Source organism: Erythrolamprus reginae, chromosome 6, assembly GCF_031021105.1.
Source record: "Erythrolamprus reginae isolate rEryReg1 chromosome 6, rEryReg1.hap1, whole genome shotgun sequence".
NCBI classification, from domain to species: domain Eukaryota; kingdom Metazoa; phylum Chordata; class Lepidosauria; order Squamata; family Dipsadidae; genus Erythrolamprus; species Erythrolamprus reginae.
In genome coordinates this window covers 60,640,872-60,664,693 of record NC_091955.1, presented here as the reverse complement: position 1 = coordinate 60,664,693, position 23,822 = coordinate 60,640,872, and the positions used below count along the sequence as shown (strand labels likewise).

Sequence of the window (23,822 nt, the reverse complement as noted above, 5' to 3'; positions counted from 1 at the left end):
AGTGCTGCCCTTTAAATTCTTCTGCCCGAGTTGCTTATTTTGGCTGACAAGCACCATGAGGTGACTTAGCGGCGCCCATAGCTCCGACAAATCCCATAGCACACAGATGGAAGGAGGTGAGGGTGGCAGAGATGGGTGGGAACAGGGGTGCCCGGCAGTCAAATGGCTATGATCTTGCCTGTATCTCTTGATCAGTGCAGAAGTTCTGAGGCGTCCTTGGAGTTACAGGAAGCTGGAATCAGGAGCCTTAAAAGGGGCTATTTGATAGTAAGGAGTTGAAGGATTTAAGATTTATTTAAAGAAGAAGGCCAAATTAGAGAAAAAGTTCAGGAGGGAGTCCAGCTACGAGTCAGAATCTGGGGGGTCTCAAGGCGCATCCTAGCAATTATTCAAATGAGACTGACTTGATACTCAAGATGATTGGTTGAGGACAAACTAATTTTGAAGGCTGATCCCACCCCAGAAGAGAAACATTTTCAAGGAGGGGGGAAAAAAAGGAAAGTCCTGTTGCTCTGAACTTTTATATCTTTGTACCTTTTTAAATGCAGATTTTCAGATTAGTCATTAGAAGAATAAAGAGAGAATAAAAGGAGTTGAACTAGAATTAAGTTAATACTTGGAAAAAAATATACTGCTCAAAAAAATAAAGGGAACACTCAACACATCCTAGATCTGAATGAAATATTCTCATTGGATACTTTGTTCTGTACAAAATTGAATGTGCACAACAGCATGTGAAATTGATTGTCAATCAGTGTTGCTTCCTAAGTGGACAGTTTGATTTCACAGAAGTTTGATTTACTTGGAGTTATATTGTGTTGTTTAAGTGTTCCCTTTATTTTTTGAGCAGTGTGTACAAAATGGATCTTCCTTCCTAGCCCAGGGCACTGGGTTTTTTTGGGTGGGGGTGGTTTCATGCAACCTTGTCTTGTGCATGCAGAGCCAATGCTTTGCTTTCTCGCCCATCACTTGCAGGACCCAGTTCCAAACAGGTCATGGACTAGTAATCAGCCCAGGAGTTGAAGATTCTTGCTCTAAAAAACTGAATGATAAAGGAGACCTCAATCGTTTTGCTGGAATGTATCCTATGCAATTGCTGACACAATACATCTCTGCAACAATCACTGCAATAACACATAACAATGGTAACATTTAAAATCCTATGTTCTATTAAACTATTAAAAGAGAAAAGTAACAATAAAACTATAATTTAATTATCACAGTGCAATACATAAATTCTGAATGGAAAACAAGATCAATATTCATTATTATTATTTTGAAGAATGGGATTAGCTATTTCATAGATGATAGTGATATCATCTATTAATATTATTTTGAAATATTATTTGAAATATAATCTTTATAAAGAAATGCAAAGATACTAAGATGAAGGAACAGCAAAAGGTATTCACAAAATCCCCTCAATGTTCAAATTATCTATCTTGAAATTAGCCGATTTTGTATCCAATTGTCGCTAAAACGATTTTAGTATTTTTAATATATAATATAAATCTTAATTACTGGCAAAACATCCTAATGCAAGAGATACAACTAGTTTGCTTATACCATATTCTTTCCACTCCTGACATATCCTTAAAAAATTCTTTACAAATTGTTTTATACCACCCAGAATTGCCTGCAATGAGATAGGCAGTAAATATAAATTCGTTTAACAAATAAATAAATACAGTATGATTCTAATGCTATGAGTTTTGATATTCAAATTAAAATAAATTTAATCTAAGAATTGTAAAATGTTAAATGATCTACAACGGTTTACGTTTCAAAAAGTGTCTTAATGCTCTAAGCCTATATATACCCAGCCTATGTTTTCAATGAACCTAGTTAGGGCAACAAAAGTCACTACTCTCACAGCCATGCAATTCACTTAACAGCATGGTGATCATAGTAAATGATCATAGTAAAACTGGTTGTAAAGTCTGGTCTGGTCACATGATGACTTGCTTAAAAATTGCATCACACTTAGCAACCAAAATTCTGGTCTCAACTATGGTTATAAACTGGCAAATATCTATATAAAGTGCGTACAGAATCAGTAGTATTTATTTTCAAGTGCATTTATTTAAAATAAAAAACACAGTGGCTCAAGTGCTTAATTCAGTGGAGAATGTACTAGAGGTTCCAGTCCTACCGCCATGTGATGGAGTGAGTTCCCTTGCATCAGCTGCTAACAACCTAGCAATTCAAAAGCATGTAAATGCAAGTAAATAAATAGGTATCAGGTGGGAAGGTCACAATCTTCCATGTTTCACTCTATGCTATGTGCTGTAGCGTGATGTTGACCATATGATCATAGAAACATCTTTGGACAGCTCTGGCTCAATGGCTTAAAAAACCCCAAGAAATGAGCCGCCCCCCCTAATGTCAGCTACTATTAGTGGAATAAAACCCAAAGGGACTCCTTTACCTTTACTTTTTATTTAAAATAAAATAGGATTTCACTACCTAACTTTAGTGACCTTTGTTGGAACTTGATTATTCTAAACATAACTGACAAAGAGAAAGACAAAGGTAACTTGGAAATGAATTTAATATAAGGGAGAATGTGTTATTTAACACTTTCTAAACATGTTTAAACTGAATGGGAACAGATTGTATTTTTCAAGATTTAATATTGAAACTTATTTCATCATATAGAGCTGAGGTGGTGCAGCAAGTAGAGTGCAGTACTGGAGGCCATTAAAGCTGACTGTAGATCTGTAGGTCAGCGGTTCAAATCTCATCACTGGCTCAAGGTTGACTCAGCCTTCCATCTTTCCGAGGTGGGTAAAACGAGGACCCGGATTGTGGGGGGCAATATGCTGGCTCTGTTAAAAAGTGCTATTGCTAATATGTTGTAAGCCAACCTGAGTCTAAGGAGAAGGGTGGCATAAAAATTGAATGAATGAATGAATGAATGAATGAATAAATAAATAAATAAATATAATCATGAAAAAATTGCCTAAATATTCATGTTTTCCTTACAAATATAAACTTTAATTTCTCATAATACTGAAAGTATATCTCTGACAATCAAGTACATTCCTAGAACCAATTAAAGCTGAGGTATGAGGAATTTAATATGGCTTATCCCAATATTTAATAATTTCTGCCTTCTATTCCTTAAAATGAATGTTGTCTTACCTGAACGTTCCTTCTATGTGCACTGCGGGAAAGTCCAAGCACGGGTTAACTTCTGTCTGATTGCCCAAGTACTGGGTAAGAAATATCTAGCCACACCTCCTCCTTGGCTCTACTGAGTCAGGTGTTTAACGAAGGCATAGATGTGCCGGGAGTCCAAATGTGGAAAATACAATAAGTCCATATCCTAGACCTCCCTCACTGCAGACTTGACTTTCCTGGAATTGTCTGCCATATTGGGTAATTAGATACTAGGTGAGTTATATGCTAAATGGCCTTCTTAGTGTCCCTAATGAGAGATACTAACGTCCCAAAATTCTCACTCTGGAACAATGCTTTCACATGGAGCTTTCCCCTGAATAGGAAAACGCTCCACGTTGTTTACAACTACAGGCATCTAATTGGGGCAGTCTTACCAGCGAGCCAGGATCGGCCAGCACACACCCTTGCAGCCATGGCACTAGCTACACGATAGTACAAAACAAAATTGCGGCTGAGGAGAGGAACCCTCTCAGCACCCACTCACTGCAACTTGGTAGTGATCACGTGGCCAAAATGGCGATCAATTGGGGAGCAAACTCTCCCAATGCCAAATTTTCCTGTTGTTGCTTCCTCAGCCACATCACCAACTCACAGCGGATCGCTTCACCACGGCTGTCCAGAGCCTTGCCAGAGCCCGGGACAATGACTCCTGTTCCTTCCTTGTAGGAAATAGGTAGAGGCAGTTCTTGCCAGTGAGCCGACTAACCAGCCCTACCCTCAGCAACAATTTCAAGCTGCAGGGTGGCAAGGAAGCCTCCTTCCTCTCACCCGCTCCAAAAATAAGGAACAAACTGAAGTAAATTAGTTGGTCGAAGAGAAGAGCCAAATTGTTAATTTATGTTTGTTTGCTCAGTTAGCTGAGAAAAGGTTTTTTGTATCCCGCTAGGCTAGACTGAGTAAAACAACTGACTCAGTAGAGCCAAGGAGGAGGTATGGCCAATATTTATTTTCTTTTTTTAAAAGAATTTTTTTCACCATCTTTACATAAACATCCTTACATATATCATAATATCACAACATACTTATACATTTCTGTTCAAAATGCTATCCTATATACAGTGATCCCTCGATTTTCGCGAGTTTAAACTTCGCGAAACAGCTATACCACGGTTTTTCAAAAAATATTAATTAAAAAATACTCCGCGGTTTTTTTCCTATACCACGGTTTTTCCCACCCGATGATGTCATATGTCATCACCAAGAGTCACTTCTCTCTCTCTTTCTTTCCTGTCATTCTCTGCTTCAATCCTTTTCTCATTTCTCTTTTTTCTCCCCTTTTTTCTATCATTTCTCTCTCTCTCTCTACCTTCCACTCTACCCCCTCTTGCTCTCTCTCTCTCTTTCTCCCTCTCTCTCTCTGTTTTTAGTGTTTTTACTTCCGCATCTCTACTTCGTGGAAAATAGTATTTTTACTTCCGCATCTCTACTTCGTGGAAATTCGACTTTCGTGGGCAGTCTGGGAACGTAACCCCTGCGAAAATCGAGGGATCACTGTAGTTATATTTTTCTAGGTATATCTACTATTATTCTAATGCTGCCTCCTTACTTCTATTTTTGTCACCTGAGTCTACTACTTTTAATTTTCACTTTTCTTCCAACTTAGTCACTAAAGCCTATTTTCCAAACATTATTGTACCTCTTAATTTTAGGCCATGCTCCTCCATTACCTCAATCTTTACTCATCATTTTTTTCCTATTTTTTGTTTCATTTCTAAATTTCTAATCTTTCTTCCCATGTCATATCTTCATTACAACTTTATAATTCAATATTTTAAAAGTTCATTTTTCATATTTAAACAAATTCCAATCTCATCACTACATTTCCATCCATTAGTTAATAATGTTACTAACTTCCCAATATACAATAATAAAGAAAAAAATCCTAATTATCTAAAGTCTCTACAATAAAAAGTCCAATTTATAAAGTGTATGATCTTGTATAAGGACCTTTAAAAATAATAAGTATACAACTATTATAATATTCTAACATTTTCAGTAATTATCAAAACCCTTTCAACATTAAAGCAATTTTATACATTATATAAATCTTTCATAAACTAAATATTATGGAGAAAAGCTGTAATTATTCAAATTTCATAACCTTCCAACAATTGATCTACTATAAATTTATTTCCCTTTTCTTTCTTTTTCTCTTTCATCATCAAAATTTAATTCAAACCATCATGCACCAATCTAATATAAGATTAACTTGTATTTAAAAAACATTTTAATGCTAATTATGCTAATTAATTATTCACTCTTATACATAACTAATATTGACACAATTAAATGTAAAATAATAATTTTAATTCCCCCTTCTATTAACCTTCCCCTTTTCATCCATTCCCTTTTGTCTCTCGAAAATCCACTTCTTGTCATTTTTTGCCTCCCAAATTCTTTTCTTAACTTTTTCTTTTTCTTTCTTTTATTTTTATGCCAATATTTTTTTTTCCAGATTCCTTTCTTCCCTTTAAGTCTATTATTTGTGTAAATCTGCTCTCAATTCCTCCTGCTATATTTTTCAGACTATACGACACACCGGTGTATAAGGTGCACCAAGATTTCGAAGAGGGAAGTAAGGAAAATGTTTTTGCCTTCCCCAGCCCCCAGGAACACTCTGCAGGCCTTCCAAACCCTCTTGCGCACCCAATTTTTCACAAAAACAGACTTGTTTTTCACCTGTTTGGCAAAAAACGGGGCACACAGAGGATCTGGGAAGACTGCAGAGTGCTTCTAGGGGCTGTGGGAAGGCAAAATGCCTTGTTCTTTGCTCATTTTTTCATTAAAACAGGTGTGTTTTTGCCTTCCCCCAGCCCCCAAGAGCACTTTGCAGGCCTTCCAAACTCTTTGTGCATCCCATTCTTGTGAAAAACGGGCCCATTTTTGGCAAATATGGAATGCGGAGGCAAGGTTTTGGGAGGACAAAAATGGCTTTATTTGATGTATAAGATGCACTGACATTTCGACCCTCTTTATTTGAGGGGGGGGAGTGCATCATGTACTCCAAAAAAAGTAATATCTTCTCCCTATTACCCCCTTATTTTAAAGTTATTTTTTCTGGTACGAATTCTCCGCTTACTCTTTTCGTATCACTGTAAATCCCATCTTAATTCATTTTTTTTATTCTCAGCCCCTTTTTCATCTGTGTAATCTCCTTGTTCTTCATTTTCTTCATTCTCCTTTTCCACCATTGAGAATTCTAAGTGTTCTTTATAATCCAGATTCATTTCTATTTTTTTTGACGCCTCTGAGATTTCCAAAATGTAGGTTTTTATGACTTAATGGATATATTTTAACATCCCCATCAATTCTTCATAGAAAGATGCCTCTATCTTGTCAAGTTCACAATTCACAAAGTTCACAGGTTTTTTTTTACTTGCAACTTAAATCCATGTAATCATTTTGTATTTCAATCCAATCCAATTCAAAATCATCTTATCTTCTATCACAAAAACAGTACACCATCAAAGACAATAGCACAATAAACACTACTTTCAAGTCCTTTCAAGCTCCTGTTATCTTCTTATAAATAAGGTCAATCTCCAGCTGTCAGCAAATTCAAACTTTTCACAGTCTGTTGCAATATTTTCTTTTAACCAGCAGGTGGTCTTGGTGGTTTCCCAATGTAACAAAAACAACTCTTTTGCAAAAGTTTCCTAAGTATTTTGTCCATTTAACACTTATAAGATCTTTTCTTCAAATTCCTTATTCTTTTTCAGTCTCTTTAGCTTCTGCCAAGTCCAATCATAAAAACATCCTCAAATTTAGGCTTTTAAATTTGTTCCTTTAATTCTCTCTATGGTAATTCCAATTGTTAGATAGCGGCTCATTCCATTTTAAACTCTCTTCTGAACTTTACATTTCTTCTTCAGCAAGCTTCAGCACTTCATCATCTCTTTCCAGCACAAATGCTTAGATTTTATCATCCAGGCAATCCACAATCTTTCCATTTCAATCATTCTGACTGTGATTGTCCCAGCTAATGCCAACAGAGTCATTTTCCACAGCTGCTGGCCGAAAGGCTGATACTGGCTCCCTGGAGGGGGGATTTACAAGCCACCACCCCCCCAACCACCAACTGGTGCTCTCTTCTTTAATGCCTCTCCAGGGCGTATCAGACCTTGTTCCAACCTGATTCCAGGTCTCCCAAAAACTGGGATCCAGGGTTACCTGCGGAACGCGGGAGACACCATAGCACTGGGATGTTGGCTACGCCCCCCTCTCCCTCTAATATTTCTTACTCAGTCCCTGGGCAATCAGACAGAAATTAACCCATGCTTGGACTCTCCAAACAGCACACAGGAAAACATTAGAATTTTTACTAATATTTGGAGAGGGGGCTGGGGAGGCCACATTGAAACCTTTGATAGGTTATATGCAGTCTTGACATCTGAAACTACATTTCCGATTTAGATGAAATGCTGAATATCTATCAAAATATATTTTTTCTTTCTCAAACCAAAAACATTAACAGAAAAATAAGGTAATTTTTCCTTCCATTTCCTTCCATAACCTAGATAATACAATGGGAGGATAGGAAGAAGGAAAAGCCTTATATTATATATGGCTGTGAAGTTCCTGTTCAGCTGAAATCGCATTACATTTTTAAAATGTTTTCAATATATTTCCTATGCTTATAGCTGAAATAAATTAAGTCACAAACCATTACCACACTATTTTATAACCCATTTTAGTAGATATGTATTCGTTTATAATTAATACAATATAAAATAGACTACTTGTTTCTGAGTAGGACATTAAACTTGGGTAAAAGAACATAAAATGTTTTATCAAATGAAGATTAGTATCACGGATATATTCTTCTATAGGAATGGTGCATCCTGAAGTGTTCAAATATCATCATTAGATGTGAAGCATTTATTAAATGCAAGAGTAACTACTGAAATAAAAGGAACTTTATCTGTTCGTCTATTACTACCAACTTAACTTGAGCAATTTGTGTAGTGGACTTCATATTATTTGTTTCCTTATTAAACAGTATTACTGCAACATGAAATATATAACTTGAACTATATCAATGTGATTTAGACTATGCACTTTTAAACCAAGATATAAAACCCGTGCAAAATATTCATGATGCCAGAGATTTCTAAAATACTAATTATAAATCCAGAAACTTTTAGGAATGGGAAAAATTAATGCAACTCAGTACAGTGCCATATTTGTGTAATACCAATATAATATTAGTGAATATTTTTAATTTTTACATTTGGTTCAAAATATTTAAACTACTTAAGTAAAGGTCACCAGAAATCAGAGTTCTTACGCTGCAATACATGTTTGTTGTTGAACTGTGATATTATCCTTTCCTAGAATGCTGATATCAATAATTGTTTAAAAATGTTTCATCCCATTTGCAACCCTTACCTTTATACAGGCATCTATTGAAAAGCTGCTCACTGAATAATGAACAGGGTTTTTTTTCACCCACGTTAGGATTAAGAATCAACTAATGAATTGGGGCAACCGTATTTATTTATAATTTTATCAGCATTTGAATTCAGCTCTCCAGACAGAGGCTGGAAAAAAAATCATCCCTCCACAACAGTGAGAGAGAAAGAAAACTAACTGAAGTATAAAAGGCAGCACAATTACCCGAAATCTGAATCTGGACCATCTGGAGTCATGTGTTCTGGGTCTGTGCCATTTTCTAAAATAGGAGGCGTTTTCCTGTGTTCCATTGTTAAGCCGTTGACTGATTTACTTGAACTCTGTAATGATGGCCAGGCATCTTTGTTATTACTGTTGGGTCTGGAAAGAGGTGAAAGTAAAAGAGAGTTCAAGTTATAGAGAAAACCTTAAATTGAAACATTGGGGAAATTATTCCTCATTCCTTAAATGATGCTGAGGAACAGGAAAAATCTGTAACTCAAATTGTAGTGTCTGCATGTAACACTACAGAAGTAAAAGTGAGGAAGGGTTGTATCAGGTAAAGTAGTTACATTTGTATTTGTGAATATGTAATGGTCAAGGCAAATCTGACCAGCAATGTTTAGAATCCTCAGACTTCACATTGTCTGTTTTTTATTATTTCTTGAATATGATTTATCTTCCATCTGATAAACTTTATGCCTACTCTCTCAATACGAATTTTCTCTGCGCTGGCTGCATACTTCTAAACCGTATTAGTTATTGTAAGCCTCAGCTATCCTACCTTGCTCTTAACCCCTTCCCATCTTTTAATCCCCAACACTTTTACCAATAAGCACATCTAAGTGAATTAGGCTCCTCTAGAATGGAAAAGGAATTAACAGTTTAAATAAAATTTATGATATCATCTTTATTTAGATGATTTCCATAGGAATAAATGAACTTCTGTTCATGTTAAAAGAAACATGATTATAGCTGTTTTCTTCTGCTTGTTGATCTAGTAGTTTTTCCTTGTTACTTTTAAAAAGTGCTATTTATATGAAAACTAAAAAAATTCAAAACCTTATATTACATATTACATATATGTACAGATAGTCTTCACCTTACATTTCATTTAGTGACTGTTCAAAATTACAATGGCACTGAAATAAATGACTTATGACCATTTTTCATCGTTATGACAATTGCAACATCCCCATGGTCATGTGATCAAACTTCAGATGCTTGGAAACTGACCCATATTTATGATAGTTGCAGTGTCCTTAAGTCATGTGATCACCTTTTGTAACCTACTGACCAGCAGAATCAATCGGGAAAGCCACATTCATTTAACAACTGAGTTACTAATAACTTAACAACTGAAGTCACGCACTTAACAGCTGTGGTAAGAAAGGTTGTAAAATGGGGCAAAACTTACTAAACAAATGTTTCACTTAGCAACATAAATTTTGGGCTCAGTTATGGTCGTAAGTCAAGGACTACTTGTATATGCTCCAGCATTGGTTATTTGCAATATAAAAAGTTCTGGATTTTCAAAAATAGTTCAAAATAAATCAATATGAATATGTATATATGCATTTTAAAACTATATAAGCTGGTAATGGAACAAAAAACTTTTTGTTTTCCATTTTTGGGATCTATTCACTGTTTTTCTTCATTAGTGCCTTTATCCTCTCCAGCAATGAAAGGCTATTAAAACAGCACAAATGCTTCAGTTCCATTTTTCAAATGGAGAATGACAATCTCCCAAACTATTATAAGTTATCCTTATCTCTGCTCAAAAATTCAGTGTGTTCAGAATAAATAAATCAATCTAAAAATCTGTTTTAGATTAATGTAATGTATTTACAATTTCTACTGCTGTAAAGTTTTAATAAAATGGACTTCCTAAAAATACCTTAAGTAGAAAGTAGGAGTTTGGCATTTCCTACATAAGAAAGCCAATATCTGTAGTGACTTTTCATTCACAAACACACACACACACACACACACACACAAACACACAAACACACGTATCAAAAATCTTAATGAAATATTATTTGCCAAAAATTACATTGGTATTTTGAGAAGAGGGCATCTCTGCCTGTCACTTAATACCACTTCTTTTCAAAACAAAGATAACAAAGATAAATATAAGTTAAACAGCTAAACTCCATTATTATTTTTTTTAAATGCCACCAAGAGCAGCTTATTAGACTCCAGGATTTATTTTGATTCACTTTCATGATGCTTTCTTTCTTTAAATCTGATAGTATAGACTTAAATGCTGGGCGACATAGAAAATTTATAAACTCATATTTTTCAGATTATAAGACACACTGGAGTATAAGACGCACCAAGATTTTAAAGAGGCAAACAAGGGGGAAAAAAATTTTTCCCCTCCCCAGGAGCACTCTGCAGGCCTCCCAAAGTCTCTGTGTGTCCCATTTTTGTGAAAAATGGGCCTGTTTTCAGCAAAAATGGGATGAGCAGGACAGGGTTTGGGGAGGTCAAAAATAGCTGTTTTCGGTGTATGAGAAACACAAAATAATTTCCACCAGGGGTGGGTTCTAACTTACCTTGCTGCCAGTTCGCCTACTCCCATGCCAGGGAGAATAGCTGCTGAGCGAGCTGGTTCGGGGGATGGCCAGCTGGCCATTGCTCCTGGTTCGGCAATCAGAGGGCAATTCCCCCTGCCAGTTCTAGTGAACCGTTCTGAACCAGGAGCAACCAACCTCTGATTTCCACCCTCTTTTTGAGGTGAGAGGGGGATGAGGGAAGGTGCATCTGATACCCCAAAAAGTATGGTATATTTATAGATATAAAATCTATAAACTGAGAGAATCTATCTTTGGGTCAAATAAATATATCACAAGTGCCAGTTTGAGGTCAATTCTACACCAAATAATTTTGCAAGAGGGATTATAAAGCTTTATATTATTTCTTGTTGCGACAGGCCACATTAGACTTTGTTGTGATTTCAGAATCCAATGCTGTTATTTCTCCAACTCATTTTGTGAGAAAATTTAAATTGAACATCACTTGATGTTTCCTTTGATCTACATTTTTCTCTTGAGACAGATATTGTATAACTAAATAGAACATTATCCAAACAATACACACGAATTAAAAAGATCGTGCTGATTGTCCTGTTCACTTGAAATCAATTGCTTGGATTAAAAAGAAAAGTCAACACTGTACTTATTACAAATTTTGCTAATACATTTTTAACTTTACAAAGATCAACTTTCCTAAATTAAGATTCCTTTAATTATTTTTCAAGATAATGCTGATCCTCTGCATCAACACTGGACAAAATGGCAAAGAAATATAAGACCCTGTTATCTGACAATTTATTTGGAAAGTATTTTTGCTAAGTCATTAAAAAAGTACTTATTTTTGATCACCATCCAATCCTATCCAATCATTATACTGTTAATTATTTTGCTTTTTCTTAGATTATTAATTAAAAATGTATTTAACAAATGTTTTAACACAATACTTTCTAAGCATAAAATCACTTGTTTTTAAATAATAACAATCGTTAAGATAATCAGTGAAACTTTTAACTTGAGATAACTGCCTTAAAAAGTAATATACCACAAACTGTTAGCAGGACTGTAAAAGTCACTTGAAGGACAGTTTGCAAAACAACCAAAACATTACTTTAAACTTGCTTCCTGAATTATTCCATCTACCTGAAGGCTCAGTACAATCACTTAGAAGGCATTCTGATGTCATCTGAACTTTTATGTGCATGTAGAAAAGACACTTGACTAGAAATTACACCAAAGAAAAGTGCTGGTAGCAGCTGATATTATTGAAATAACGTCTTCTGGACAATTACCCATAAATGCAAGTGCTGAGAATTTCAGATAATGAACATTTGAATACATTTCCTCTCGAGTACTATAATCTAAAAATCATCAACATACTATAGTGCAAATATACAAAAGCACAATTCAAATAAGGTACCAAATGTAAAAAAATGTACATGAAGATTAATTTTATTTTTCAAAGGCTCTGTGGAAATATTAGCTTCTTCTAGGTCTGACCAATTTGTTTAGTTTGCATTGCCAAATTGAAGACTAGGTTAACTTTATAATAATAGTTTATAAAACATTTATTCAGAACACCAGTCAAAACTGAAATGAATTCAGATTATGTCCCCAAAACCTATCAGCATGGTAATGTCTGTGACATTCTATGTAAATGTGTATATATGCATAACAGAAAGGCAATTTTCTGTTAAAAACAATTTTAAATTTAATCAACATATGTACACAGTGAAAATATTCCACACATCTATATAAAAGACAGAAGTAATGCAAAAAGAATAGTTTCCATCTATACTGAAGAAGTCACAAAGTAAAATTGATCAAGAAGAAAAGGAGTTTTGATGGAAAACAAGACAATTCTGGTAGAGAACCTGTACTTACACATCATACCTCTGTAGAGAAGTCACTTTGTTTTTGTTCTTGTCAACTACACTTGTGGACAACTGGAGAAAGTTGGGGTTTAATTTGTATAGTTCTTGGAGTAACTTCTGTTCATATTCTTGATGCTTGCCAGCCTGAAGTGAGAGAAAAGTCAGAAGTAAAAGAACCTGATCAATTAAAGCATATAATTTATTCCATGACATACTGGTATCTCCACACAATATTACTGAACAATACAGAGTCATTTTAAACATTCCCAAATCAGTATCTATATTAGATAAGATAATACAGTGGTACCTCTACTTACAAATGCGTCTACTGATGAACTTTTTGAGATATGAATCCGGTGTTTAAGATTTTTTTGCCTCCACTTACGAACCCAAGCCGCTGACGCTGGGATGCCCTGCCCCCGGACTTCCGTTGCCAGCCGAAGCGCCTGTCCCTGCGCTGCTGGGATTTCCCTGAGCCTCCCCTTGCTGGGATTCTCTTCGTTTTTGCCGGCGTCGCTTTGAATCCCCGCCTCCGGATTTCTGTTGCCAGCCGAAGCACCTGTCCCTGTGCTGCTGGGATTCCCCTGAGCCTCCCATCACTGGGATTCTCTTCGTTTTTGCCGGCGCTACTTTGAATCCCCGCCTCTGGACTTCCGTTGCCAGCCAAAGTGCCTGTTCTTGCGCTACTGGGATTCTCCTGAGCCTCCCCTCGCTGGGATTCCCTTCATTTTTGCCAGCACCGCTTTGAATCCCCACCTCTGGATTTCCGTTGCCAGCTGAAGTGCCTGTTTTTGCACTGCTGTGATTCCCCTGAGCCTCCCCTCGTTGGAACTCCCTTTGTTCTTGCCAGCGTCGCTGGGAATCCAGAGTCCTGAGGAATCTGGGTGCAGCCCAGCCTCGTGGTATTCTTGGCTTTAAAAAGCAAAGATCTAAATAACTATGTTCTGTCCTAGTGCTGGGCCCAATAATCAGATGCACACAAAATGTCTAATTAATAAAATGATTTAATATGTACAAATAATTTAATATGTCCCAATATTATAAAAGACTTTTATGAGTCTTTTCAGAGAGAGAAGCAAATCTAGCAAAGTGCTATCAGTTGGCTAAAGTCCCAGAACGAAGATAACCCGATAATAATTATCAGCTGTAGCCAGAGTTCTCAAAGTTCTCATAAATTAACTGGAAGAAACTAACTAGCAAAGCCAAAAATGTCCTTTTTAAAATTCCAACTGAATGCAAGAGATAAGATGATCCCTCAATGAACAACGTTGTTTTTCTGCAACAAGGCAGAACATGCCTCAGTCTTAAATAGTGTGAGGGCATGACCCAATTACCCAGCAGCACACGGTGACGCTGAGGTTGATGAAGAGATGGGAGTTGTCCAAGCAGTACACCAAGACTCTCTGCTCTGAAAAGCGAGCATCAATCCACAAGCACAGACGCACCATCTGTCAGGGTGGAAGGAATCTCCATGCAAGCCAGATCATCCAGCTAACAACAAGGTGGTGCAAGCTTCACCCTTAAATAGTGTTGAGGGGGTGACTCAATTATCCAGCAGCACTACTTATGAGTGACTCTTTTCCTAGCCAACCATTCGTGCTTTTTATATGACCATCGAACTCTAGTATCCAGAAGCGGCTCTTCTTCTTCTCCTGACTCATGGAAATGCTAACTCATTCCTGACAGGAGGTGCTGTTTCATTTCTGACAGGAAGTGCTGAAGGCCCTAGCTATCATTCCACCCCTCACCCCTCATCAGTCACTGTGATTGTCAGGTGCCAGAAATACAGGACGCCTGCCTCGCACCTCCACTGTCTCTGCATCCTCAGACTCAGAATCCATAACTATTTGTGCAGGACACAAGCGAACCATCAGAAATTGAGACCTAAATAGGCCAGTAAAGGCAGGCATATCAGGCAAAAGTCCTTCATCATCTGACAAATTAACTTGTTGCCAGAAAGGGATGCCTGGCTGGAAGAAGCCTGAGAATAGGCCTGATCCTGAAAATGGAGGACCTCCTCCCCAAATTGGGTCCCCTGCTGATACCCAGAGATCAAAGCTCTCATACTGGCCAGGAGCATGGGTCCTGGTCAATCGTCTGAGCGAAGGACTGTAGCTGCTGGAGTAAAAGTTGCCTCAGCCAAAGTAGATCTATGTTGGACAGAAACTCCCAGGAAGGGGGAGGGCCCCTGGGGACTGGCATGGAGCTGAATAACAAGTCACTGTTGTCGGGCAAGTTCACAGGCTGAGTGCTGAAATCGCCACGCTGCCATCTGGGATGCCCCATGAATAGCAGGTAACTCCAACTGCTGGAGGAAAGAGGAGGGATAGGCTGGATGGCTTTCCTGAGATCCACTTGTTCTCCTGGCTTAATCTCTCTGGGCCTTGGCAATAACCTTCTCAACTGCCTTATGTTTTTGCTTGACCTCCCTCTTAGCTGTTTTAGAAACCTTCTTGCTGGAGCAAGGCTTTGGATCTTTAGCCCTTTCTCTTAAGAGGATCAGGTTCTACAAGTCCCAGCAATGTTGCTGCTGCCCAAAGATGACGGAGTTGGGCTGTCTGCCACATGGGCTGCCTCCACAGTTGCAGTATCTGCCATCTTTAATTGGCCGGACTATACGATGTCGCCCAAAAAGGCTGCAGCAAGCGCAGTCTAAGAATAATTGGGGGGGGGGGAGTGTGGGCAGGGCCTAAATGTCCCCCCACAGCAATTGGGGTTGTGACTCTGATTTAGGGTTCACTTCAGGGGCTGAGAACTCAACTGGGGCTGGAATAAAATAGTTCTTCATTGCTTTCTGCTCTACGCTGCTGAGATGCGAGGAAACTGAGCTTCAGCTAGCACTACAGAGCCAGGCTTGAGAGCGCTGCCAAATGCTGCCATCAGCAGAAATCCGATCAGGCCACTGGCAAGTCAAACAGAGCCCAAGGAGCAGTGTTCTGGAGCCAGGCTTGTGAGCACTGTCCTGTTAGAGCTGTTGGCCAAAGGTCTAACCGCCACTCCAGCCTTCAATGGTATCAGGGAAAAGCCCTTCACATTGGGAAGGAGAGCAGCTTGATCAGAGGTTGAGAGCTGTTGTGATTTGATAGAAATACTCATTTTAGGTCAAAGTCAGAATTCAGGAATGGAGAAACTCTGCAACACACCTGACAACTGAGTTAAAAAGCTGGGGAAGTGAGAGGAGGAGGTGTGTCATTTACTCTGCAGACTCAGTCCAACAGAATTACAGATGGAGTTAACCCATTCCTGGATGCTGTCTCCACCTAAATAGGGAATCTCACAAGTTCAGGGCTCTCAAACAAAAGTATTACAATACAATAATATTCTCATTCAGCTTATTGATAGTTTCAGGTAGACCTTTCACATTTCAGAAGATCTGATTATCTATTTTATTTATTTATCTACAGGGACAGGATTTGGATTCATTTCCAAAAAGTTATTTAGAGGTTCTGCTGGAACTGCAAATGTAAACCTACTTATAACTTCTTAAAGCAGCTATATTATATTGTAAAAATTGTACTTACAGCCTTTAGTGCTTTATAATGCTTAACATCTCATTTTATAATTCTGCTTTATGGCTCATTCTTTCTTAACCTTAATTCTAGGAAATCTGAAATATAGCAATTATGATTGGGAGGGAGCTGTTTTAACATATAGGATCAATCTTTTAAGAAAGGAGTGGGTTAGGACAAAAACATTAAACCCTCAAAATACCTACCTGCATTTCTTCTTTTGTGAAACTGGCTGCTTCGTCTCCTAATTCATGTAGGTACATACAGTCTGGCTTTGGACACTGCATGTTCTTCAGAAAATAACTGCAGTATTTTGTGGTTCCTAAAGATGCCTGATGAAAGATGTAGTGTGTCAAAAATTTTCAAAAATAACAAACAATATACTGCAGATGTAGACTTGCCTTCATAAGGAAAGAAGGAAACGTCATATCTGTTACTTTTTCATTGAATAAATCAATGCAAAGCCAATTTCTCAGAGGTTTCTGTTCAATTATATTTGTTTAATGTTAAATATTATGTCCATATATATGTCAAAGAAGAAGAACACTTTATATGGGCTATACTTACTTTCTTAGTGATAAAAGTTGCTGTCCCAATAAGATTGAGTACTACCTGTTCTGAACTTACCAAGTATACATGTTATTCTGAAGAATTTATTTATTTATTCAATTTCTGTAGCCCAGCTCAACCAAGAGGCTCTGGGCAGCTGTCTCGATGATTCAAAGACTGTTACTCCCGGATAAATTATGAAAAATATTTTTGGTTCTTGTCAATCATCAATCCTACAATAGTCTATTCCCATTTAAATTGAGGTGGTATAAAAGTACATTCATCTCCTCTCCAGTAAATGTCCACAATTAGACAGGAAATGAGAGGAATGAACAAAAGTCATTGTATGTAGAATGAAGATTCTGGAAAAATCAGTGCCTCAACAAGGCAAAAGCAATATCAATACCTTCTTTTCTTCACCTGAGTCTTCACAACTGGTTCACGGTATTTTCAACTAGATATATGCATCTTCCACCCATTAGTTTTGCCTCCAACAGTGCCTGTCTATCTGCCAAATGTAAGAGAACCCTTCCTTTGTCTTTCCGTTGGATAAATCTGGTAAATTCTTACACAGATGCAAATGTTAAAGTTATAAAATATTTGTTAACATTACCTTAAGTGTTCTTCCATCTACTACCACATTATTAACGCATTGTATAGCTCTGAGTGCATCTTCTGACCGTATATATGTTACATATGCACTTGCACTTGGACCCTAGATTTTAAAAAAATTACCAGTCAGTTCTTTAAGTACTTAAAATTTTATAAAGTTGAAAGCCAAATGTAAAACTTAAGTAAAAATTTATAAAAATAAGTCCAGATAAAGTTTGTCCAAATTACTATTTACTTTAAAATTGATAATAATTAGGACTGCAATGCTGCACAATAAAATTCAATGTAAAAATAAACTGTATTAACAAAGTTATTTTTACATGGAAAAAAATCATCTTAAGCAGGGGTGAAATTCAATTTTTTCCCCTACCAGTTCTGTGGGCGTGGCTTGGTAGGTGTGACAGGTGAAGGATACAGCAAAATCTCCATTCCTACCCCACTCTGGGGCCAGCCAGAGATGGTATTTGCCAGTTCTCTGAACTACTCAAAATTTCTTTTACCAGTTCTCCAGAATTTGTCAGAATCTGCTGAATTTCACCCCTGATCTTAAGTACTTATCAATATTCTTATTGGCAATAAACATCTTAAAAGTTATTTCTGCTTCATTACACAGATAAAAAATGTTTAAAATGTGACAAAATTGCAAATCTTAAGAATAAAATTAATTTCTTGTTTAAAGAGCATTGAACATAGGTGTAAATATATTCAACAGAGCACGACATCTAAAAATCATAAAAAACATTTTTTGGCACAAACAATACTTTCTTAAAATTCACCTTTAATTTCATGACTAAAGAGATATTTGCTAATATGTGCTACTATTTCTTCCTAATTTTTATATACCAGTAATTTTGTAGGACAGTCAAGAAAATGCCAACACCATAATTATTCAAAATCTCTATTATGTAGTTAGATCTACTTGTTTCCTAGGATTCTATTTGTTCTTTAGCTTTTAAAATCTATTGTTCAAAATAATGCAACAGTGCAGCACTTTCAATTCAATGGAATATGTGAACCATGGCATGTTTCAGTATTTATCCAGCTTTTAGCAGCAACTTCTTAAAGTTGCTGATTTTTGAAGGCTGCACAGTCCTACCAAGTAATATACTTCAAGATAAAACTGAATCTGAATATCAATATGCCATTAGCTTGCATTTCCTCAATATATTATTTCCTACCGGTAGCTGAGAGGAAAATTAAAACGATTAGTTTCTTATTAGAAAATAAATTTAGTATATTAATGACTGTATTGACTAAACAATGGTGATTGTTCACACACTTCAGTATGGAATATGAATATACATTCATAACGATAACTCATTAACTGAGTCAAAATAAGTAGAATTCTATAACTATTCTTATACAATGCCCATAATTTGAGAATCCTCTTAAATCATATTGTAGTAATTTAGGTTGTGTATCTGACTGAATTTTACTTATTATACCTCTAAGTAAAATATGAACAACGATATACCAACAGATAGCTCTTTACATTCCACAGAACTATTGAATTTGCTACTTTTCCTCAGAATTACAGAACAATGTCTTACCTGTGAGCCTGCGTATGATGTGCTGTTATTGATGACAACTTTGTGTATTTTACCAAATTTTCCAAAATATTCTGGCCTTTTCAAAACCTGTATTGAATAATATAACAAAAATAAATTTTATAATTGTAAGTTGTTAAAAATAATTACTTTCTTATTAGAAAATGTAAAATAAATATCATTGTTTGAGATATATTTGAACTATTTGTATTGGCTTTGAAAACATCTTTTAAATTTGGCTTCCAGGAAAAATAAAATGATGTTAAGTATCAGGCAGCTCAATTTATATTTATATATATGGCTATTTATATTTATATACATAGCTATTTTATCAAATACTTCAGAAAATTCCAGAATACTAATCTTATTAACCTTAGCATAGGATAACAATGCAAATTTCACAATATAGATATTCTCAGAATCTCAAGTCTTAATAAATAAAATCTTGGCTACTGGAGTAATATTGTTCACAACTTCCCATAATTCAATAAAACATCAGCTTATACATAGAAAGTAATAGTAGTTTCCATCCACTTTAAGCCAGACATGTTTTTTTTAAAAAGATGTACACATTCTTTTCTTCTTTTATTTATTTCTTGTTTTTGTTGTTTATATTTGGACACTTCTTTCTTAATTTATAGATTGAAAACAACACCTTTAAAAAAAGAATACACTTAAAGAAGTGAAAAGTGCAGTGATATAAATAGCTTACCTCTGGATCTGCTAGACGCTGGGATAAACCTACTACAAAAACAAGATTCTTCTGTACAACCCGCACACTGGCCAGATGCTTACGATTCTCTGATATCTTCTGTTTTCTTTCATTTTGTTTCTGCTTTTTTTCATTTTTTATCCTCTGCAGCTCTTCTTGGGAGAGTGGTTTGTATACTGCTGGATCTTCTGGATATGGCTTTAAAAACAGGATTAAATATTCAAGAACTAATGCCAGAATTGACACTGTCTAAAAAGCTACACAGAATGGAAAATGAGTGAAACAAACTTTGGATAAGGTCCCTGATATTCAGTAGGGACACCTAGCTAATAATATCTCTTATTTTCAGGAATCCTTGTTTTACTACAATCCACTATAAACAGCATCAGAACAACATTAGGAATGAGAAGAATTTTCTTTATTTTAAATAAATAATAGAACTTGAAGAAATTCAATGTAGTGGCAGCATCATAAATGAAAAATGCAGCAAAATAAGGAGTATCGTCCCAAGGGGTCCTTGCCAAAATGCTTGCTAATTTGCAGCTATATACTGTAGTATTTAAAGAAAGCATGGCACTGTTTCAATCTTATGAAACACAACATTTAGCCTTCTTTACCTATTAGTAATGCATGAAAAGTGACCCATTGTTAAGTATAAACAGCTCTGTCGTCAGAAACATTCAAAGTCAATGCACCAGTCAAAGAGTTATCAGCCAAACTATTATAATATATTTTGAAAAAGATACACATTTAAGGGAAAGCTATTAAATATTGCAGCATCATTAAAACATGGAAACTATCTGACCCAACAATTTTCGAAAAGGAAAAAGAGGAACAATTGTTAATCTCAGGGGCTTTTTAAGATCCTTATTTAAAATGACCTGATCAGCAAATTCTGCAACCCCTCCACCCCCAATCCTTTTAGGAAGAAATGAGAGGATTCGCTACTTTATTTCTTGATACAAAATGCAGATGTGCAGTACTGGAGCTCCTCACTAAAGAATAGCAACAGTCGTAACATTTTGTGGATCAATGTACCCAATAAAACAGAATCTTATCTATAAAGTGTATGCCACAATTATCAATGAATTAGTTGCTTCATAAAACTGTTTTTTGAAAGAAGAATGAAGCCACCAATGATTTAAAAAGCATAAACTGATTCAGGAAGTTAAAAGGGAAATTGTATTGTTATAATCTATGATAAGACATTATCCAATAAAGTTTATTGAGCCACTGTGGCACACTGGTTATAGTGCAATACTCTAACCAAGCTATTTCTACTTCCTGCCAGCTGTCTGCAATTTGGCAATTCAAATCTCACCAGGCTCAAAGCTGACTCAGCCTTCCATCCTTCCCAACCCAAATTGTTGGGAGCAATATGTTCATTCTGTAAACCGCTTAGAGAGGGCTTGTAAAGCCCTCCGAATTGGTATACAGTAATACCCCGGTTATTGCGTCCCCGACCATTGCGAACAGGGTAATTTGCGATTTTTCAACCCGGAAGTCAAAACACCATCTGCGCATGTGTGCCCTTTTTTTCTATGGGCACGCATGCGTAGATGGCGCCCGGCAGATCAGCTGCTGGGCGGCTTCCCTGGGTCTTCCCCCTCTTGCTGGCGGGAGGGCGAGCAGCGGGCATCAGCAAGGAGTTTCCCCACCGCCCACGCAAACTCCTCGCTGCCGCCCGCCCTTCGCCCGCCCACGCCGTTCATTCTCGCCGCTTTCGAGCTGAGTCCTGAAGCGAATTCGCTCCGGGACTCAGCTCGAAAGCGGCGACAGCCAGCGCGGACAAGCCGTTCGCTGGCGCTGGCTGTCGGCGCTTTTGAGCTGAGTCCCGGCGCGGCTGTTTTAAAATGTCGCCGCCAGCATGGGGGGCTTGCCAGCACCCCCCGGACCCCCAACCCGGGTTTGGGGGGCTGCTAGGAAGCCCCCCATGCCGGCGGCGACATTTTAAAACAGCCGCGCCTCCCCCAATCTTCGGCTCCTCGCTAGCGCTGCGGGAGTAAAAACACCATCTGCACATGCGCAGATGGTGTTTTTACTTCCGCAGCGCTACTTCGCGAAAACCCGCTCGTTGCGGGGGGTCCTGGAACGGAACCCTCGCAACGAGCGGGGGATCACTGTATAAGTTTAAGTGCTATTGTTATTATTATGCTGTTGTCCAGTGAAGCGGCTTTGGTCTTACTTGATACGCCTCTTCTACGATGGTGGATATAGCAGCCATGCATTGATTAATCCTGTCTGTTTGATGATTGGACTAAGGCTGCCAAAGCTTCTATTTATGTTGATGACATACTTCCAGTTCTGAACGAAGAAGCAAAGCGGCAGACTCCATTGTGCTACAGACACTACACTAACAATCACAAACAAAGCCAATTTACCCACACACAGAAAAGGGCGGGGCTGGCTGCTATATCCATCATCGTAGAAGAGGCGTATCAGGTAAGACCAATGCCCCTTCTCCCTCATGGTGGATATAGCAGTCATGTGTGGGACATACCCAAGTTGAATGTCCATTACAGAAGAGTCCAGCAAGTTGGCGAAAATGTAATATTGCCACCTGCTGTAGGACTCTCCAACCGAATGCTGCCTCCACTGAGATATAGGAATCGATTTTGTAATGTTGCACAAACGGTGTGGGAAAAGCCCAAGTGGCTGTCTGGCACACTCTTCACTGAGTTGCCCATGCGACAGAAGTAGTTGTGCTCCTGGCTGAATGGGCAGTGAATTGAGAAGGAGGCCTTTTCGCTTGCAGTTTGTATGCCTTAGCAATGGTGAAACAGTTACACCTTCCAATCGTGGACAGAGGTACTTTGCGTCCCATAGCTGCTGGTTGGAAGGAAATGAATAGAGCCTGTGACCTTGTTGTAAGTGAGCCTAGACCAACTTTGATAAAGTCAGATGATAAGGAAGATGAACCAGACCCATCTGGGTACACTAGGCCTACGCCCTTGCCGGCCAATGCAGAGGGTGAAGAGGGTACAGATGAGGGTGAAATGGGAGTGCAAGGAGAAGAGGCAGATGTGTCAAGGCACCTGTGCATCCTGGTAGGCCCCCCACCCAGAGAGGCTGGTATCTGTGGTGAGCATCAATCTGTCTGGTTCCCAGAATAGGGTGCCTTTCCTCCACCAGAGGAGACTGTCTCTGACCGAAGGAGGGATCCATATGCAAGATGATGACATTCCTCTGTCGTCTTTCTGTAATGGCAAGAAAAGCCATTGAAGGCTTCTAGAATGTGCCCTAGCCCAGGGTAAAATATTAAAGGTTGACACCATTTTGCCTAGTAATCTTGCTAAGTCCATTATTGGGGATGTCTGTGATCCTAGAATGATGTTGACTAGGGATCGAATGCTATCCTGTCTTTCAGAGGAAAGGTATATCATGCCTTCCTAGAGTTAATTACTGCTCCTAAGTGGAGGATTGTAGTGGAAGGGCACAAATGGCTCTTCTCCCAAGTTATGGAGAATCCATGTAGTCCCAGTGCTTGGATGATGACACACAAGTCACTTGTGGCTGTCTCGGCAGAATCTGACTGAATCAGTATGTCATCTAAGTAGCACTGTACCCATACTAGAATAGCTCTGAGTGCTGCTGCTATTACTACAAGTAGTTTGGTAAAAACCCTAGGAGTTGAGGATAACCCAAAGTGCATGGCCATTGATAATGGATAACCCAAAAGGCTTGGCCATTGATAATGAGTTCCTGCAGAGGTTGACGGGAGGATCTTCCTGTGGTCCTTTGTCTCTGTTAGGAGCAGATCCAGGCACTTTCCAAAGAGATGTTCTCCCTTATAGCATGCTGCGGCCAGTTTCCACTTATGGCGGGCATCCGCCTGCCAGTTTTTCAGCCACAGAAGCCTGCGGGCTATCACAGTTGTTCCTAGTGACTGGATGCGAACCTGGCAGCTGTCA

At 37.9% G+C, this 23,822-nt stretch overlaps 1 protein-coding gene across 15 annotated transcripts in view; it reads right to left on the bottom strand.

Annotated features, from left to right (window-relative positions):
• Positions 1-23,822, bottom strand: part of CNOT4 (CCR4-NOT transcription complex subunit 4) — an 82,791-nt gene that overhangs the window by 33,371 nt on the left and 25,598 nt on the right. For 4 of the 15 annotated variants that reach the window (XM_070755938.1, XM_070755936.1, XM_070755929.1 and 1 more), the window contains exons 3-8: positions 19,912-20,109; positions 19,203-19,289; positions 17,654-17,755; positions 16,698-16,823; positions 13,002-13,126; positions 8,800-8,955 (exon numbers count right to left, since the gene is read on the bottom strand). In XM_070755938.1, the coding sequence (XP_070612039.1) occupies positions 8,800-8,955; positions 13,002-13,126; positions 16,698-16,823; positions 17,654-17,755; positions 19,203-19,289; positions 19,912-20,109 (794 nt within the window). Of the gene's footprint in view, positions 1-8,799; positions 8,956-12,992; positions 13,127-16,697; positions 16,824-17,653; positions 17,756-19,202; positions 19,290-19,911; positions 20,110-23,822 lie in introns of all 15 variants that reach the window. The other 11 variants (XM_070755942.1, XM_070755941.1, XM_070755932.1 and 8 more) reach the window with 3 other exon arrangements.